This window comes from Giraffa tippelskirchi, chromosome 10 (genome assembly GCF_054371585.1).
Source record: "Giraffa tippelskirchi isolate mGirTip1 chromosome 10, T2T-mGirTip1v1.2.pri, whole genome shotgun sequence".
Lineage (NCBI taxonomy): Eukaryota > Metazoa > Chordata > Mammalia > Artiodactyla > Giraffidae > Giraffa > Giraffa tippelskirchi.
The window spans coordinates 11,227,688-11,248,616 of record NC_137284.1 but is presented as its reverse complement, the minus strand read 5'-3'; the positions used below and the strand labels follow the sequence as shown (position 1 = coordinate 11,248,616).

The 20,929-nt window shown below is 44.0% G+C and overlaps 1 protein-coding gene across 1 annotated transcript; it reads right to left on the bottom strand.

Annotated features, from left to right (window-relative positions):
• Window positions 1-9,737: 9,737 nt before the first annotated feature.
• On the bottom strand, window positions 9,738-18,628 carry LOC145524802 (pregnancy-associated glycoprotein 1-like). Its single transcript, XM_081537704.1, is given in 9 exon segments — window positions 9,738-9,887; window positions 11,593-11,691; window positions 11,776-11,917; window positions 13,539-13,655; window positions 14,578-14,771; window positions 15,990-16,108; window positions 16,208-16,325; window positions 17,300-17,450; window positions 18,528-18,628. Coding segments are annotated over 9 exon segments (1,191 nt in total).
• Window positions 18,629-20,929: the final 2,301 nt, after the last annotated feature.

The following is a 20,929-nucleotide window of genomic DNA, read 5'->3' as shown; positions in this document are numbered from 1 at the left end:
AGCCCAAAAAAGTAAAGTCTGACACTGTTTCCACTGTTTCCCCATCTATTTCCCATGGAGTGATGGGACCAGATGCCATGATCTTGGTTTTCTGAACGTTGAGCTTTAAGCCAACTTTTTCACTCTCCTCTTTCACCTTCATCAAGAGGCTCTTTAGTTTTTCTTCACTCTCCGCCATAAGGGTGGTGTCATCCGCATATCTGAGGTTATTGATATTTCTCCCGGCAATCTTGATTCCAGCTTGTGTTTCTTCCAGCCCAGCGTTTCTCATGATGTACTCTGCATATAAGTTAAATAAGCAGGGTGACAATATACAGCCTTGACGTACTCCTTTTCCTATTTGGAACCAGTCTGTTTTTCTATGTCCAGTTCTAACTGTTGCTTCCTGACCTGCATACAGGTTTCTCAAGAGACAGGTCAGATGGTCTGGTATTCCCATCTCTTTCAGAATTTTCCACAGTTTATTGTGATCCACACAGTCAAAGGCTTTGGCATAGTCAATAAAGCAGAAAAAGATGTTTTTCTGGAACTCTCTTGCTTTTTCGATGATCCAGCGGTTATTGGCAATTTGATCTCTGGTTCCTCTGCCTTTTCTAAAACCAGCTTGAACATCTGGAAGTTCAGGGTTCACGTATTGTTGAAGCCTGGCTTGGAGAATTTTGAGCATTACTTTACTAGCGTGTGAGATGAGTGAAATTGTGTGGTAGTTTGAGCATTCTTTGCCATTGCCTTTCTTTGGGATTGGAACGAAAACTGACCTTTTCCAGTCCTATGGCCACTGCTGAGTTGTCCAAATTTGCTGACATATTGAGTGCAGCACTTTCACAGCATCACCTTTGAGGATTTGAAATAGCTCAACTGGAATTCCATCACCTCCACTAGCTTTGTTCGTAGTGATGCTGTCTAAGGCCCACTTAACTTCACATTCCGGGATGTCTGGCTCTAGGTGAGTGATCACACCATCGTGATTATCCGGGTCATGAAGATCTTTTTTGTATAATTCTTCTGGGTATTCTTGCCACCTCTTCTTAATATCTTCTGCTTCTGTTAGGTCCATACCATTTCTGTCCTTTATCGAGCCTATCTTTGCATGAAATGTTCCTTTGGTATCTCTAATTTTCTTGAAGAGGTCTCTAGTCTTTCCCAATCTGTTGTTTTCCTCTATTTGTTTGCACTGATCGCTGAGGAAGGCTTTCTTATCTCTCCTTGCTATTCTTTGGAACTCTGCATTCAGATGAAAATATCTTTCCTTTTCTCCTTTGCTTTTCGCTTCTCTTCTCTTCCTAGCTATCTGTAAGGCCTCCTCAGACAGCCATTTTGCTTTTTTGCATTTCTTTTCCATGGGGATTTTCTTGATCCCTGTGTCCTGTACAAGGTCACGAACCTCTGTCCATAGTTCATCAGGCACTCTGTCTATCAGATCTCGTCCCTTAAATCTATTTGTCACTTCCACTGTATACTCATAAGGGATCTGATCTAGGTCATACCTGAATCGTCTAGTGGTTTTCCCTACTTTCTTCAATTTAAGTCTGAATTTGGCAATAAGGGGTTCATGATCTGAGCCACAGTCTGCTCCCGGTCTTGTTTTTGCTGACTGTATAGAGCTTCTCCATCTTTGGCTGCAAACAATATAACCAATCTGATTTCGGTGTTGACCATCTGGTGATGTCCACGAGTAGAGTCTTCTCTTGTGTTGTTGGAATAGGGTGTTTGCTATTACCAGTGCGTTCTCGTGGTAAAACTCTATTAGCCTTTGCCCTGCTTCATTCTGTACTCCAAGGCCAAACTTGCCTGTTACGCCAGGTGTTTCTTGACTTCCTACTTTTGCATTCCAGTCCCCTATAATGAAAAGGACATCTTTTTTGGGTGTTAGTTCTAGAAGGTCTTGTAGGTCTTCATAGAACCGTTCAACTTCAGCTACTTCGGCGTTACTGGTCAGGGCATAGACTTGGATTACCGTGATATTGAATGGTTTGCCTTGGAAACGAACAGAGATCATTCTGTCGTTTTTGAGATTGCATCCAAGTACTGCATTTCGGACTCTTTTGTTGACCATGATGGCTACTCCATTTCTTCTAAGGATTCTTTCCCACAGTATCCCTGCATCGCAAAGGAGATCCTTAACCATTGGACCACCACGGAAGTCCCTATATTTACCTTTTAATATATATTACATGTTTATCATTTTGGGTACTGTTCATTCCCCTGTAGATCCAGACTTCCACTTCCTTTTAAATTTCTTCTGACTTGAGACCTTTTAAAAAACATTTATTACATTGGTCTGTTGGTGGTGATGCAGACTTGTAGTTGTTGTATGTCTGAGAAAGTATTTTATCTTGTTTTTGATATGTATTTTTCTTGGTTATAGAATTCTGAGTCAATTATATTTCTCTCAGCATTTTAATATATGGTGCCAGTGTCCTCTGGCTAACATTGTTTCATATGCCTAATCTGCTGTCATTCCCATTTTTTGTTCTACTGTGTCTCTTTTTTCTTCTGGTTGCATTTCTTTAGTTGATTGTTTTAAACAATGAATTATGATGTGCCTTTGTATAGTTGTCATATTTCTTGTCCTTGAGTTAATTGAGCTTCTGTGTTAATGGGTCTAAAGCTTTCATCAATCTGGAAATTTTTCAGCCAGTAATTCTGAAGTCCTTTTCTCTATTCTCCTGTCTTTCACTTCCTCTGCGATTCCATTTACATATATGTTCGTATTCTAAAAGTTCTTTCAAAGCTCTGGGATGCACAATTAATTTTCTCCCACAGCCTTTCCATTCCTATTTTCCATGTCTCTATTTAACATACTCAATAGTCTTCAGCTGCATGAATATAAAGATTATTGTTGCAGTAAGCATTTTAATGTCCTTCCCAGCTAATTATGTAATGTATATTTTAACTGTGTTTTCACTAATTGACTTTTCCCTCATTATGGATATTTTCTAGCTTCTTTACACATCTTAAATTTTTTGCTTTTTAAATTTATTTATTTGTCTTAATTAGAGGATAATTACTCTACAATATTGTGATGGAACAAGGACAAATACTTTCACAATTCTTAGGGAAATTTTAAATTGGATATTGGATATGGTCATTTTTAGCCTTTGGATGCTGGATATTTTTTAAATTTTATAAATTGTTCCTGGCACTGTTTGCAAACACTGTTAATTTCTTGGAAACCATTGTATTTTTTGAAGGCTTGCTGTTTAGTTTTTTTAGCTGAGATGAGACCAGCCTTTAGAAAAGCTTTACTATTCCCCACTAGCAAGAGAGTATTGTCTTCAGGGCCCTACTGATGTCATGGGAATTATGAGTAATTTACACTCTGCTGGGTGGAGACACAACTAGACTTGACTCAATTTGAGGCTCAAGGATTGTTCCCTATAATTCTGACCAGTTCTATCAAGTCTCTGCTGAAAACTGGAGAGGTATCACCTGTACACTCCCACAGTTTGGCCTGTGTAGCTCTCTCCTGTGAACCCTAACTATCTAGAGTCTCAGATTTCTCTTCTTGGGGAGACTGTTTGTCTCTGCCTAGATACCCCTTACATGTATGTGTTGGAATCTGTTTCTAGTTTTGTGGAAATTGTAGAACTAACCTGCTTGCTCTCTGCCTAAGTAATCCATTCTCTGCTGCCTGATGTTTGATGTAAAGAAATGCTCTTTCATTTATCTTGTCTACTTCGGAGTTGTTTGAGACAAGAGGATAAATGTGCCCTTTGCTCTGCTATTTCTACGAAAATGGAGGTCCTCCTGCAATGAAAACTCACTGAATGTCTTGTGAATGTTAGGCACTGACTACTGGGCATGGGTGCAGACTTGATTGTAGATATGTGCTGGTGCCATGGGGAGCCCAAGTCTTGCTGGAGAAACATGCCAATTACAAATAACATTTGCTATGTGGTTGGTTCAGTTCGATTCAGTCGCTCCATCACACCAACTCTTTGCAACATCATGGACTGCAGCTCGCCAGGACTCGCTGTCCTTCACCAACTCCTGGAGCTTGCTCAAACTCATGTCCATCGAGTCGGTGATGCCATCCAACCATCTCATCCTCTATTGTCCTCTTCTCCTCCTGCCTTCAATCTTTCCCAGTAATAGGGTCTTTTCTAATGAGTAAGTCATTCACATCAGTTGGCCAACGTATTAGAGCTTCAGCTTCAGCATCAGTCCTTCCAATGAATATTCAGGACTGATTTCCTTTAGAATTGACTGGTTTGATCTCCTTGCAGTGCAAGGGACTCTCAAGAGTCTTGTTCAACACCACAGTTCAAAAGCATCAATTCTTCATTGCTCACCATTCTTTATGGTCCAACTGTCACATCCATACATACAACTGGAAAATCATAGCTTTGATTATAGTGAACTTTTTCAGCAAAGTAATGTCTCTGCTTTTAAAAATTCTGTCTAGGTTTGTCATAGCTTTTCTTCAAATGAGCAAGCATCTTTTAATTTCATGGCTTCAGTCATCATCTGCAGTGATTTTGGAGCTCCCCAAAATAAAGTCTCTCACTGTTTCCATTGTTTCCCCATCTATTTGCCATGAAGTGGTGGGACCAAATGCCATGATCTTCATTTTCTGAATGTGGAGTTTAAGCCAGATGTTTCTCCTCTTTCACTTTCATCAATAGGTTCTTTAGGTCCTCTTCATTAGGGTGGTGTCTTCTGCATATCTGAGGTTATTGATATTGTTCCAAGCAATCTTGATTCCAGATTATGCTTCATCCAGTTGGGCATTTCCCATGATGTACTCTGCATATAAGTTAAATAAGCAGGGTGGCAATATACAGCCTTTACCTACTCCTTTCCTGATTTGGAACTAGTCCGTTGTTCCATGTTCAGTTCTAACTGTTGCTTCTTGACCTGCATACAGATTTCTCAGAAGGCAGGTAAGAGGCTCTGGTATTCCCATGTGTGTAAGTTTTCCACAGTCAGTTATGATCCACACAGTAAAAGGCTTTTGCATGGTCAATAAAGCAGAAGTAGGTGTTTTTCTGGAATTCTCTTCCATTTTCTATGATCCAACGGATGTTGGCAATTTGATCTCTGGTTCCTCTGTCTTTTCTAAATCCAGCTTGAGCATATGGAAGTCACAGTTCATCTACTGTTGAAGACTTGCTTGGAGAAATTACTTTGGTAGCAAGTGAGATGAGTGCAACTGTGTGGTAGCTGAACATTCTTTGAAATCACCTTTCTTTGGGATTGGAATGAAAACAAACATTCCAGTCCTGTGGCCACTGTTGTGTTTTCCAAATTTGCTGACATATTGACTGCAGCACTTTAACAGCATCATCTTTTAGTATTTGAAATAGCTCAACTTCAATTCCATCACCTCCACTAGCTTTGCTCGCAGTTATGCTTCTGAAGGCCCACTTGACTTCGCATTTCAGGATGTCTAGCAGTCCATGGAGTTGCAAAGAGTCGGACACAACTGAGCGACTTCACATTCACTTTTCACTTTCATACATTGGAGAAGGAAATGGCAACCCACTCCAATGTTCTTGCCTGGAGAATCCCAGGGGCGGGGGAGCCTTGTGGGCTGCCGTCTATGGGGTCGCACAGAGTTGGACACGACTGAAGCAACTTAGCAGCAGCAGCAGCAACAGCAGCTCTAGGTGAGATTTCACATCATTGTGGTTATCTGCATCATTAATATCTTTTTTTGTACAGTTCTTCTATGTATTCCCTCAACTTCTTCTTAATATATTCTGCTTCTGTTAGATCCATGCCATTTTGCTCTTTTATTGTGTCCATCTTTGCATGAAATATTTCCTCTCTACCTCTGATTTCCTTGAAGATATCTCTAGTCTTTCCCATTCTATTGTTTTCCTCGATTTCATTACACTGATCACTTAGGCAGGTTTTTTTTTTTTTAATATCTTCTTGTTATTCTTTGGAACTCTGCATTCAGATGGGTAAGTCTTGTTTTTCTCTTTTGCCTTTTGCTTCTCTTCTTTTCTAAGTTGTTTCTAAGGCCTCCTCCCTCAGACAAGAATTTTGCCTTTTTGCATTTCATTTTCTTGGGGATGGTCTTGATGTGGTATGTAGAGAACAAAATATGAAGATCACTGCATCCAGGTCCAGTACTTCATGGCAAATACCTGAAGAAACAATGAAAACATTGACAGACTTTGTTTTCCTGGGCTCCAAAATCACTGCAGATAGAGAATGTAATTGTGAAAAAACAGATGCTTCCTCCCTGGAAGAAAAGCTATGAAACCCTTGACAGCATACTAAAAAGCAGAGACATTACTTTACCAGCAGAGGTCTGGATAGTCAAAGCAATGGTTTTCCCAGAAGTAGTGAGTGAATGTTAGAGTTGGACCATAAACAAAGCTGAGCACCGAAGAATTGATGCTTTTAAACTGTGGTGTTGGACAAGACTCCTGAGAGTCCGTTGGACTGCAAGGAGATTGAACCAGTCCATCTTAAAGGAAATAAGTCTTAAATATTCATTGGAAGGACCGATGCTGAAGCTGATCTCCAATACTTTGGCCACCTGATGGGAAGAACTGACACATTAGAAAAGACCCACATGCATGGAAGATTAAAGGCAGGAGACAAAGGGGAAGACAGAAGACGAAATTCTTGGGTGGCATCACCGACTTGATGAACATGAGTTTGAGCAACCTCAGGGAGTTGGTGACAGACAGGGAGGGCTGGTGTGCTGCACCCCATGATATAGCAAAGAATTGGACACGACTGAGAGACTGAACTGAACTGAAGTGCAGAGGACAATCAGGGAGCAAGCAGAAGTCTTTGGGGAAGGAGGAAAGAACAATTCCAGGATAGCTGACAATGATAGGTCGGCAGGCATTTTCAAGCAGAAGAAGCTGTAGGGAAGCAATTCTAGGCCAGGAGGAGAGAATGGTAAGAGAAAGGTAGGGAGGCAGTGCTGGGATTTCCCAGAGGACAAGACCCCTGTTATAACAAACTTCATCAATGCTCAATATTATTAGGTGATTGGACACATGAGTTTTGTTTTGGAAGTGGTAGAGCAATATTCAATGGAAGGACTGATGCTGAAAATGAAGCTCCAACATTTAGGGCATCTGATGTGAAGAGCCAGCTCATTGGAAGAGACCCTGATGTTGGGAAAGATTGTGGGCAGAAGGAGAGGGATCAAAAGGATGAGATGGTGAGATGGCCTCACTGAATCAATGGACATAAGCTTGAGGAAACTCTGGAAAATTGTGAAAGACAGGGAAGCCTGTTTTGCCGCTGTACATGTAATCACAAATGGTCAGATATGGCTTAGCAACTGAACAATACCCATGAGAACAGAGGGTCCAGTCAAACCTGTGGCCCTGGTAGGAGTGGAGAAAGACTTAGGTGGAAGGGGAAACTTCCCATCCTCTGGTGCAAGCCCTTGAATCCAAGGCAAGGAGCACAAGATTTTGAATGTGTTACCAAACATTGTTTTTTAAAAAAACAAAAAACTGTTTCTGCAGGAGTGAGAGTGTTGGCTGAGTTTGTACTCTAGATTTTACTGAGGGATGTGGAAGGGATCTGGAGTGGGCAGAGTCTGCAAAAACCAGGTGGCCAGCTGCTGGAGGGCCAGGCTTGTGGTACACTTTCTTCACTAGGTGGAAAACGAATCCAGAAAAAGTGTCCCTTCTGGAGTGTACATGCCAATGTATCACATTGTTTCAACAGATCACTTCAATGTTGTTTTGGGGCAAGCAAGAACTGCATGATTGGTGGTTTGCTTGTGTCAATTCCTGTGGGTAGTTAGAGGATTAAATGTCTGGTTAATTCTTTGCATGGTTGGATTCTTTGCATGGTTGGAATCATGCTTGGGAAAGGAAACTATATCAGGTCCACTCATATTTCGTCATTAAACAGCAAGCATAGGAAGGTTTCTAAAGCAACTGCAGGTATTTTAAACATGAGGGGCCATATGGGGACAGTTGCATTTAGCAGGCTGAGATTGGACTGTGCAGGTTGCCATACTTGTTGCTATCTGGAGATGTGGGAAACTGACAAGAGACTCAAAGCCTTACAACTCTCCTTGCAGTGTGATTTCAGGGGAGACGTTGACAAGGAAAGGCTGACTGGTAAGGCTGGGAAGGGAGTAATCTGAGTCAGTAATCATTAGCTCTTGTGGGAGCCCAGAAAACAGAAACATCGGCTCAATCAGAGTTCTGTGTCATGGTTCAGAAATAGATGTCATTTGGCGTGAATAAATATTTAGCCTTGGGGATGACAGCCATAACCTTTAAACAGAAGATTTCATTCTCCCCAGGTGGCAGAATAAATCATATTTGTTCCAGACTCAGGAACACAAAAACCCGTCTCAGGGCCACTTATTCTTTGCAGGCACTCATGCAATCTAAAAGGTGTAATTATCATCATGGTGCCCATTTTCCAGATGAAAAAGCTGAAGTTAAGGGACTTGACCAAGTTCACACACCTAAGCAGATTCTTCAGATTCCCTTATACAACAAGGAGATCAAATCAGCCAATCTTAAAGGAAATCAACCTCTAACCCCGGCTGTCTCAGCTGAAGCATCTACTGAGGCCTTCCAGGAGGAAAGAAGTGATGCTTCCACTGCAAAAGTGCCTAACCATGGCAGCTCCAAGTAAATAGTTTGGAGCCCCCTCCCTGGAGGAAGCCTAGAAAAGCTGAAGGCTCTGTGTACCCTGGGTCCCCTGATACATGAGTTGCATTCATCCCAGCAGCATTGGAGGCCAAGGAAGAGACATTCTGGGCCCTGGAGGAGTGGGATGGTTCAGGGATCCACCGGGGCATTCAATTACCAAGTAGGACTGGAAAGGACAGAGCAGGCATATGTAGCAGAGAGCTGGTGACTGGGGTGTGGGAACAAAAGGGAACCAGCTCTGCATGAAGTCCCTCACCCAAACTCCCCTGGAGGAGAAGCCCAGTGATAAGTTCATCTGAGATGGGACGAAGAGAGTCTGTTTCATTACCCCTTCTAATTCCTCTGAATGAGGATCTGGTGGAGTTGGTGGGTCATCACAAACTCTTCCATGGCCTAGACCATCCCCTAGTCACCCTCCTTGGGGCTGCCTCTCCCCAGCTTCAGCCACGTAGTTCTGGAGGAAATTGGCAATCATGTGTGCTACTGGGTCAGGGCCACATGCCCATGTAAAGCCAATCACAGGACCCCATGGCCCTGCCAGGATGGCTGATCTAGGGCTGTACACGTGACGTGAGGTGGGTCATTCAGAGAACACCCTTGAACTCTGATGTCTCTGAGCTTCTTTAGTAACTAGTTGATGCCTTCAGGATATAAACCCAAGGCAGGTAGCTTGGACTCCCTTACTACATGTGGAAGCCTTAAGGAAGAAATTTCTCAGGTAAGATCATCAAAGAAAATGGAAGGGAAAGAGAGAGGGTGAGAAAGAGAAAACTGATGACTTCTGATTTCTTGGGTCCAGTCACTGAGATTTTTGTATTTGCTCTGATTCTTGTGTCCTGGATTCCCAGAATCATTTCACTGAGTCTCCCCTTTTTGTGAAGCCAGTTGAGGTGTCTCATCTCAACTGTGATTCAGACTTTGTTCTAGATCCTTCCTGATCATTGTACACCTCCCAGACACAAACAGAGGCACCCATTTGTTTCAGCACCATTAAGAATGAAAACCTTTATTATTTACTGAGAATAAGGTTTGCAGACCACCAAATACAGTTCACCAGCATCCTGTGCAGAAGTGCCCTAAGTGTGAGTGAGTGCATGTTAGGAGCGGCCTTACTGACTCCTGGGCCACTCCAAGCATTTACACTGCCCGTGCCAGGCCAATCCTGTCATTTACTCGATCAAAGACCGAGAAATACAGCCTCAGGAAGACGTCACCCAGGATCCAGGTCTCTGTAGCTGTACTGAATCTGCTCTCTTTAAAGGTGGTATAGCAGCGGCCTCTAGAATTCTGGGGGAGTCAGGGACACACACCAGTCAGCCTGAGCCCTTACCTGCAACTCCCCCTAATATCCAGACCCAGCACAATTCTTCATTTTACTTCCCTATTTGGTAGGTATCAAGGGGTTTCTCAGCAGCAGGGGATGTCAGAGCTCATCCAATAACATAAAGAGCCAAAACATGCAGTTGCCATGAGGAAGGTTGTGGGGAAGGGAGGACTGGGAGTTGGGGATACAGAGGAATGATAAACAACAAAGCCCTGCTGTAGACCATAAGGAACTATATTCAATATGCAGTGATAAAGCAGATGAAAAAGAATAAAAATACAAATGTATATTTTTTATGTGTATCACTGAGTCACATTGCTGTGCAGCAGAACTTCAGGCAACACTGAAGATCAGCCTCACTTCAATACATTTTTTAGAAAAGAACAAGAGTGCCCATAGTTCTCCTCACTCCCTGTTTCTTTCCTTCTGACTCCTGCTCCTTGTTTTCTCTGCAGAGAATGCCGGTTCTCCTCCTGCGTCCCCACAATCTGGACTTTATTTAAAAACTTTATTTTATATTGCAGTATAGCTGATTAACAATATCATGAGTTTCAGGTGGACAGTAAAGAGACTCAACCGTATGTATCCATGCACCCTGGGCCCAGAGATACCCCTCCCATCCAGGCTGTCATATAACTGAGAGGAGTTCCCTATTCTACACACTAATTCCTTGTTCGTTATCCATCTTACCTATAGCAGTGCCCACAACACGTTCTTGAAGACTTAACTCAGGAACTCTGGGAAGCCTCCTTCGGCCCACACTCACCCTCTTTGGCCACTCCAGGCTTAGTTGGGTAATGTACTCTGCTTCCCCATCCCCACCGGTCAGTCCATAGCCTTCATCACCCGAGTAATTCCCCACGCCCCAATGCAGACCACCTTGGGTGGCCATTTGCATGGAATCCAGAGCACTTATGCCTAGAACCAAGCAACCCTCCATATGGCTCCATGAGTTTGTGGTTTTAGAATTCCTGAAATTCCTTCCCTTCCTCAAAGCCTCCTTTGAGCCCATCAACCTGCTCTGAACTCCCTCAGGGATCTGACATGAAGCCTCCACCCTGTGCTGGGGCTGAGCAGTCACTGTGCACCCTTTATTCACCTTAGCATCCAACCTTCCCACAGAGGGGTCAGGTACCCCAACTCCCAAAGGAAGCATGTGGCCACAGCAAGGGGAAGATGCAGGAGAGAACTAGGCTGACCATAAAATTTATCATCCAAGCCAGGAAAACTGCGAGAAGGGAAGGGAGACTGGTAATCCTTATGGTGGGACATCACACTGGGACTGTCCCCAGCCATTCTCCTTGTCACATGGCCTATTTCAGGGACAGCTAGAGCTGACTTTCCATGTTCTTACACATAACTGTTCAGATTGACCTGAAGTTCTTTGAGGACTGAGGCCCTTACTGTTCTCCTATCCTGTGACTCCCAACATGCCAGCATGTTGTGGCGTCTCCACATTCATTTCAGGCTGATCAATGTCCCAGATGGCCCTTTACTCTCAATTGGTTGGTCTTGTGGGAGGCTCTGGCCCAGCCACAGGAGCTCAGGGGCTCAGCAGCATCTGCAATGGTGTACCATGGCCTGCAGTGGGCACCCTCCTCACAGCAGCAGCCCAAGGGTTCCTGCAAGTTCCAGTTTGAGAACTAACCCTCAGGATTGTCCCCTCACCTTGAGAATGTAGGCTCGAGCTGGCACTGGGTAGTTGATGCCGTTGATGGTGAAGATAATAGAGGACAGGTTGTGGACAGCAAAACATGAAATGTAGTGCTGTTAGAGACAGAGGGAGAGAGGTTGGCCCTGGAGATCCTTGTGTGGGGAGACTGGAAGTGACCCTGGGACATGACCCTTCACCTTGGAACCCCATGGCGTGGCTCCGATAAACTTCTGGATTTTATTCACCGATCTTCCTGGGCCAATGATAAGTGATGTCCCGGTGTCCACAAGGGCCTCGCAGCCGCCAGAACAAGCAATAACCTTTCTTTTCATGGAGATGCTGAGAGACAATGGAACAAAGGGCATCAAGGTCACTCTTAGTCTCCCCAGAGATACCCCCTTCCCGACTGTCTCCTAAACAGCCCTTTGTCTCTTGCCCTCTTTTCCTTTGCTTTAGATATGGCACTTTCTTGACATCCTTGAATGCAGTACTTGAATACATCAGGCGCTTTTGCACCTTGAGACAAGCTGGTCTTCCTTCCTAGTAGAGCGCCCTCCCCTTTGATTAGCAAATTTCTTTTCATCTTCCAGATTCCAGTGTAATTGTCACGGTTTCAGGGAAATGTTTCCCCTGGTATTCATCAGTATCCCCTGTTGGTCATTCTCTGTAGACACTTTCTCATGTCTACCAGGTACAAAAGTGACAATTCACTATGTGTGTGAGTCAAGTCATGTAATTCAGCATTCTTAGAGCAAAGGATGAGGATGAGTTTTATTCTCATTGCCTCCCTAAAGTGCCTGGCACACAGTGGATGCACAATGCTTGTCTGTTGAGTGAGTGAATGAAGACTGTGAAAAAAATGAATGAGAAACATCCAGAGAGCTATATCTGGTGGGGAACAAATAACGGGTCACCGCAGAGTGAAGATGGAGATTCTCAGGGGCAGCATATTCTCATAGTGGTGGGAGAGAGGGGCTCCTCTGGGAGACGGTATCTCCCAGCACTGCTCCTACAACTGGCTCAGGCCTGAGACCCTGGCCAGGAAATACATGACTAGCCCACGGAAACTCCGAAGGCCAGGTCAGCTTTTGTCTGAGGGTATCACACAGAATCCTATCAATTATTGCCTCTTGTGCTCAGGTCATTCCTGGATCCCACCTTCCTGATTCTCAGTTATAGTCCCTGCCCCACTGTGTGCCCAAGTACGTGGGGTGTCTTTTTGACTAGTTCCGTTCACGTCTTAAGTCTGTACCCAACCTCTCTCCACTGTTGGGTAGCCTCCCCCTAAGGAGATCAGTTTTCCCTATTTTCTCAGGACTTTCTCTGCTTTTAAACTGACATTTTTCTTTTTTAATAAATTTAGTTATTTTAGTTGGGGGCTAATTACTTTATAATATTGTAGTTTTTGCCATACATTGACATGACATTTATCTGTGCTGAGAACTTCCTTGGTCCCAGGTAGCCATGGACAGTTGGTCATCTTATAACTCTGTTTGGCTGGTGAAATTCTCCCTGATCCTTTGTTCACCAAACCGTAGAGTCCTCTAACCATGCTCCTCACCTCAAAGGAGAGTGGGTGCAGCACTCTCCCAGCTGCACAGACCTCTCCTGACCATTTTAGGACCTTGGTCAGAGCCCTGGTCAGAAGCCCTGGGGTGATTATGACCCTATGGGTTGTTTGCATATGTATCTGTGTGCTTGTGTGTTTGTTTGTATGTGTGTTTGTATGTGTCTCTATTTGTGCTTGTGTGTCTCTGACTAGCTATGCATGTTTATATGTGTCTCTCTTTATATGTGTCTGCTTGTGTGTTTCCAGGTGTCTGTGTGTCTGTCTGTGTCATTGTAGGTGGTTTGTATGTCTGTGTGACCTGTGTCTGAGAATGCATTTGTGAGTGTAAGTCTGTGTCCATGTACAGATGTGGAGCATCACTTGGGCTGACCTTCAGAGGGAGAGGCTTACCGGTCTATGTTTATACGCCAGTGACCTGCTTGGGTCAATGGTACCCAGTTGAGCTCTCCCTTGTAGTAGCGGTGGTCCACCCCACCAAACATCACCACACTGCCATTCCCCCTGAATCTGTAGAGAAAAGAGAGGAGGGGATCTTTGGAAGACAGTAACAACAGCACTGTCTGACAGCTGAGCTTGTCCACGCATCAAGTCCCTAATAATGTCCCCAGTTACAGATGCCGAAATCGAGGCTAGGAGTGATTGAGAAGCAGGCTGAGGTCGGTTACTGGCTAATGAGTGGCACAGAGGAGGTTAGAAACTCAATGCCATGGCTGGGCTCCACCACTATGTCTTCTGAAGAGGCCCTGGACCTCCTGCTACCTGAATGCTCAGATACCCTCAGAGGACAGGGTGCTGAAGCGTTTTGGCTTTCCCCTTGTCCAGCTTGTCATTTTTCAGGAAAATCAAGGCCTGGGATTGCTAAGGGGGTGGGTCACCCAGAGTTGTCTCCTCTGGCCTGTGACCTCTACTGTCCAAACACCCCCACACTCACAAGCAGCCCGACCTCTGCTCTTCCTGTCTTGAAATTCCTAATATTTCTTGAACAAGGGGTCCCACACTTTTGTTTTCTGTCCCACATTTTCATTTTTCACTGGCTCCTGCAAATTGAGTAGCTGGTCCTGGGTTACCAGTGAAATGCTAATGAGACAGGAATGATATCCACCATCCTTCCTCTTTCTTCCTTAGCAAATTCATTACCAAATCCTATTGCCTTTACCTCCAACTTATTTCCTGTTGCGTTCCATTAGCCTTCCTCCTCACTCACCCCTCTAGACCAAGTTACTGGTCTTGAGCCCAGGAGCACGGTTGTGTTCCAATAAAACTTTATTTATAAAAGACAGCGGTGTAGCCAGGTAGGGCCCTGGGGCACAGTTATCCTGGGATAGATTCTCTCTCAGGATCCTTCTTTCTTAAGTGTTCTGTAATTTTCATGCAACTGAAAGCACATTACAGCTAATTTGGAGAAAAGGATTCTCCAGCTCAGACTTACTTGCTCAAGTAGAAGGCAAAGACAGGCTCAGAAATGGCACCTTGTTTCTTCAGGTTGTCAAAGATGGGGATGGCTCCTGTGACGGATATGTTGGGGTACTTCAAGCCCAAGATGCCATCAAAACGTGTATCCTCAAACCCGTATTCTTCCACGCTTAGACCGAATTTCTGATGAGTACTTACAAGGTCCCCAATCTGTGGGAGAGAAGAGTGTTCCCACTTACAGATACATGAAGTGGGGCTAGGACTGGGCTGGGGTGCATTGTCATTAGATCCTCAGAGAAGAATTGAGATTAGGCTGTGTCTTTGGTGGACCTCAGACGGTTGGACCAATCTGGGAGGGGATTGGGGTTCCATTTGTGAGAGACTGTGAATTTTAAAACATCTGCCCCTCTGAAACATGCCACCTGAGTGAGTCAAATTGGCCTGATGACTTCTGTACAGGTGGGGAAACCAAGAGTCGGGCCAGGACCCATTGGTGCCCCCTTGTGGACAAAATGAGTCAAGAGCAAGATAGCCTTCTCTTTGGCATCACTGTGACCTAATGCCAGGAATGGACTGCATTCTCTGTAATGTACTGTGGATTCTGCATCTGTCCAAGAAGACACAAGCGGAAAATACAATCTTGCTTGCAAGGTTGTATGAAATTACTGCCTGGGGAATTCTTTGGGGATAACTGTGTATTTGTATGAGTATGTATGAGAGAGAAAGAGAGAGGGGAACTACTCAAGTACTTTGGGGGAGGCAGGCCTTGGGTTTATTACACTCTCAAGGGTCCTCTAGAGTGAAACTCATTTATCAGGCCCCCTGACATCTCAGGCCTCCAGTTTCCCAGTCTGGACACCTGAAGCATTTGACTGACCCCAGGGTCCGCAGATCAGTTTTATCCTGTCCCCAAACACCCCACAGCAACTGCAGTCCTGAAAAGAGAGCCCAACTCCAGTCCTGAATAGAGAGTCCAGCTCCACCACTTACCACATGTGTGACCTCAGCAAGGCCCTTGCTGTCTGCTCCTCAGTTTCCTCATATGTCTCATGAGCTAATCAGAGTAACTGCTGTGTGGGGTTGTTGCAGCATTAAACCAGTTATTACCTGAACGTGCCTGGAACAGTCTGAGAATATAAAAGTGGGTGCTTTTTCCCCCTCTTCTCACTTCCAGCAAAATGAGCCTTGAGCTGCTCATGGGAAGAGGAATTGCAATTCCACACCTCAAGTAACTCTCTGAGTTAGGTAATCTGTTTGCTCCTGTGTCATCACAGACACTTCCTCCCCAGGGACAGGATCCTGTGGGTAAGGTGGCCAACATCTATGGGAGTTAGGCTAGGAAGGTTCCTGCCAGATGGTCCTGCATCTGTTTTGCAAGCAGTGGTCACCCCATAGCCAGTCCTGACTCATCTTCTGTTTACACGTTACCCGAATGGTGTCATAAGCAAGAAATCCACTCATGTTCCCAGAGACGTAACGGATGCTGAAGGTCTTTTTGGTAGACTGGAAGGTGGAAGACTCACGATGTCTGAACCTAACACGTGCAGCTGCAGACACAAGAAATGAGTGTCATCAGGTGCCAAGGGTGGAAATCAGGGCAGCAGGGCAAGTGAAAGATGGTCCAGGAACCGGGTGTCTGTACTTACAACAGGCTGGAGTGATGCAAAAGACGGAGGGCACCCACAAGTCAGATGAGCCTGTGTCAAAGACAACCCGGAATTCCTGAGGGGGTGTTCCAATGGTGATGTTACCCACATAGAGTAGCTACAGGGAAACGGAGGGAATGGGTTAGTGCAGAACTGGCTCCCCTCTATTTCCACACTGATGCCTCCCTCTGGGTGTCACATATCTCTTGAGATCACTTTCAAACCACTGTGCAGCTCACAGCCTTTGATCACAGAGGTGCCTGCATTTGATAATGTTTTTCCTGTGCTACATGGTATGCAGCATATTGACTGTATGACCTGGTGTTAAAATGATACCTCCTGCATTGGAATCACAGAAGCATAATCACTGGATTTCCAGGACTGCTGGACACCCAGGGAAGTCCTGGTACCTTCATTTGAGAAGCTCTGCAGTCTCATCATACCCAGCCTCAGCACCCCCTTCTCCAGGAGGTCCTTCTTCATCAACCCCAGCCACTCCCTCTAGACTCAGACCACATCCAATCAACACCACTCAGGGGACCCTTTCATTTGACACGTATTTACTATTTGCCTATCTCTCAGGCTGACATGGGCATTCTTGAAGACAAAATAAGCCCTTTTTGTAACCTAAAATCAGCAACCACAGTGTTAGATTCTTATGGCCTTCCAGGGAATACGGGTTCAGTAATATTTTCCTGCTGTGGTTCTTGCATCTGTGGATACTGAATTCCTCTGCCGGGGGATTCACAATTGCTTTGCAGTTGGTTCTGCTTTTGATCAGATGGCTCACTGTTCATCTGTAACTGAGTGTCTCACTTAGTTCAGAAGGAACAATCACCCTTAAACTAATGACACATCTTTGACACAGAAATGGATGTTTACCTGCCACCTGGTCATTGCTGGGCCCAGTCACCAAGACCAAGAGTTGAGGAAGAGAGTGGCTTCTCCTCTGGGTGGGGCCCCTGTGGCCAAGTGTCTCTGTCTCCTGCAGGAGCCCCATCCTCAACATGCCACGTGGCATCTCCAGAGGAGCCCCAATGCTGGTCTAGAGCACCAGGGACCACGGTGGAACACCATCCCCAAAACACTCACATCATTGAAGTTCCTCAGGGGGTTAATAGTTATATTTGAGCCAGGAGAAGAAATCTGGGACAGTCTGTAAGCATGTTCCTTCAGGAAATTGTTTAGCATGTTTTTTTCACTGAGGGTTTTTCTCATGGTCTTCACTCTAGTTAGAGGTATCCTTTCATTCAGCATTTGACATAGAAAACAAAGAAGAAGCTACAATTAGCTGTCAGTGTTAAGGTATAACTGTCATTGTAAAGACCCTGTGTATTTTATAACCATTTTTATGAGTCGCCTTATTATCAGAATTTTATGCATGTACCATGGCAAAGACATAGATTTGAATACAGGTTGTGTTCTGTAATCTTGGGTAATCCATATGACCACTTGGGGGTCTCAGTCTCCCCCTCAGTAAATGGTAGAATGAAACAATTCAAACCCTCCAAATAAAATATTTTGGGGATAAGTGAAGTGATGGCTATAAGGACCTGATACATTGAAAGTCTCAACAATGACAGCCATTAGCATTGCTGTTGCCATCCCACTGTATCCTTCTCATAGAATCTCAGGGAAGGAGGTAGAATGGGGACTGTTATCCTGTTTTACATGGGAGGAATTTCAAATGCAAGAGGTTTGTGAGTTGGCTGTGGTCACGGTCACACTGCTTGTCAGATACAAAACAGTGTATCTTTTTCCAAGTTGAAAGAGAAGAGGGAGTTCAGAGAAGAATCCAGGAGATAGGGAACAAGTTAGGGAAATGTAGAGGCTCGAGAAGGAAGGATGAGTCAGATGAAAAATTAAAAGAAAACAACACAGAGAGAAATACACTCACAGAGACTTCCAAAGAGATGGAGACATAAATGATCGTGATACAGAGACGTAGACATAGACATACACACACTGTAGTAGATAGGGAGAAAAGAGGACATATTAAATAAAATGTAGAAACAGTGCTATTCCACAGGCCACACCGACATCTGCATAGACTGTGCACTGAAAAATTGCAAGGAGTTCCATTCTCAATAGGTCATGAGATGACTGGACCCCAAGAGTTGTGCAACCATGCAAATCTACACAAACACCCTTGGGAACCACAGTTCCTAAAACAAGCTACTTATCAACAAGTAAGAGTTTAACTTTAAGACTGTCAGGGAAATATTCCATTCCCTTCTAAACCTGATGGGTGGAAGAATAATCAGATGAAAAGAAAAATCCGAGAAAGGAATATGATGTGGCTTACAGTCCCCATACTTACATGACTATGCACTCTGAGAAGGCCACCAGCCCGAGGAGCACAAGCCACTTCATGCTTCTTTCCTGGCTCCAAGTACTCAGGGAAATTCAAGTTCTTAGCATGTAGTCGTGACTGGGAGCCCCTGTTATATATGCTCTGGCATGCCCTGGTTTTCCCCTTTAGGCCACTAATACAGCTGAAAAAAACACAAAGCTCTTGATAAAATCTTTACCTCCATCAGTGTCCTTGGCGAGTGGACTTTGAAGCTTTTCAGAATACAGAGAATTGAACTGTAATCTCTTCCTTAAAGCTTGGTTGGAAAATCAAACTGAACTGCATGGATATCTAAGAAGATGGAGAACCTTGCCTACTTGAAGGAAAAACTGCTAAGAACATTGAGAAAATGGATACTAGGGGCCATGCTCGACATTCTTGGTTTCATGTCATCTTCCTAGCCACTTCATGAGATATGCATTGCTGTCTTCATTGGAGAGGAGTTTGCTAGGAGGATAAGTTGTCAAATGGCAAAGTGAAGACTTCAGGGACAGCCCAGGGACATACAGCTGGCTTTAGGTAGTGGGTCTAATGGCAGAGATCAGGGCACCTATGATGCCAGTCTGCATCAAATATTTAGGGCAGAGCAGTACTTCAATTGCATGGTTTCGGTATTGGAAGAAATGTCATATGCCTCCACAAGATATTTTAAATCATCCAACAAACGTACAAGGAAGAATTGTGCCCTGGGTTCTGGGTTAGAGGCCTCAAAGTCAAAGTTGATCATGACAAAAGTAGTCTTTATCTTGTGCAAGCTAGCAGTCTAGCTCTCACAAACTCATGGCCCCAGGAGGCAAGAGAAATGATACTAGGACTAGGCGGCCATGTTGGACCCTGGGCAGCACAGGCCTTAACAATGGGAGCAGCCTTTCCTCCACTTCAGCCTTTCTGGAAAGCAAGCCTGTTGGCCATCTTTTCAAGAGAAGTCAAAAGTTTGGATATTTATGTACAATCTACTGATTTTAATCTTAGCAACTAATTTTTCTTTCCTTAAAAAACAGTGGGAACGAAATCTCCACAACGATGTGCTGGAATCAGCCTTCAGTCTCTGCAGGTTTTTATTTCTGGCCTAGAGTTGGGAGTGCAGTGGGGACAGAGAGGAATTTAATTCCAGTTGGTTAATTTACAAAGAGACTGGATTCATACTAAACATCTTTGTTTCCTTTCTATTTATAAAGTAAGATCATCAGGGACATACAAATGAATGAAAATAACTGATGAAGGTAAATGGATATATTTCTGATATAATTTCCCACTAGAGTCAATGCCATGAAAAATTTTGTCTGGCAAACCAAAGATACAAAAAATAATTTTGAAATGTCTTACCAATCAAAGAAGACAAAGCAACTGTAGCAGCCAAAGTAAAGACAATTGTGTTTAATGATTCATCCAGGACTCCCAGGGCCTATTCCTTCATGAGCTCTATCCAGGCCTGTCCCTTGAAAAAAACAGGAATCTCTCCTGGTTGCCAGGTGTGTATAGATGGGGAACTGTGTCTTAATCCTCATTTTTGCATATCGTTTAAATTCAGTTTTGGTGGTTAAATCCTAACAGGGCGAATATGACATCACTGACAAATGATACACATATATGCCCTTTGAACTATGGTGTTGGGGAAGACTCTTGAGAGTTCCTTGGACTGCAAGGAGATCAAAGGAAATCACTCCATCCTAAAGGAAAACAGTCCTGAATATTCACTGGAAGGACTGATGCTGAAGCTGAAGCTCCAATAATTTGCCCATCTGATGGGAAGAACTGGAAAAAGAACTGGAAAAGACCCTGATATTAGGAAGATTGAAGGGAGGAAGAGGAGGGGCAGACAGCGGATGAGATGGTTGGATGGCATCACCAACTTGATGGACATGAGCTTGAGCAAGCTCCGGGAGTTGGTGATGGATGAGGAAGCCTGGCATGCTACAGTCCATGGCGCTGCAAAGAGAAGGACACAACTGAGCGACTGAACTGAACTGAACAAATAGAGAACAAAGACTAGTAAATCTAATTGCGTCAAGTTGGTGACTAGCTGCCCATAACAACACATTACTTAAGTGGCTTCAAAATTCAAACTTATGACTCTACATTCAGAGTGGAATATCTTCTAAGGACCAACAAAAATACTACCCATCCAACACAAAACCAAAGAAAACCAAAAAAAAAAAAAAAAAAGGAAAGTAATCTGCAACTATATTCAACAACTTATTGTCCTGATATTACTCCTGTTATTGTGACAGAATCATATGTATGTTAACAGGTAAAAGCAAGTCGACAATTAAAACTATTGTTCTGAATTAAGCCTTTCAGTGGCTAGAAAAAGATGTTCACACGTAACAAAGAAGGTTAATTAAAACCCTGCTGTCTCAAATCTTGAA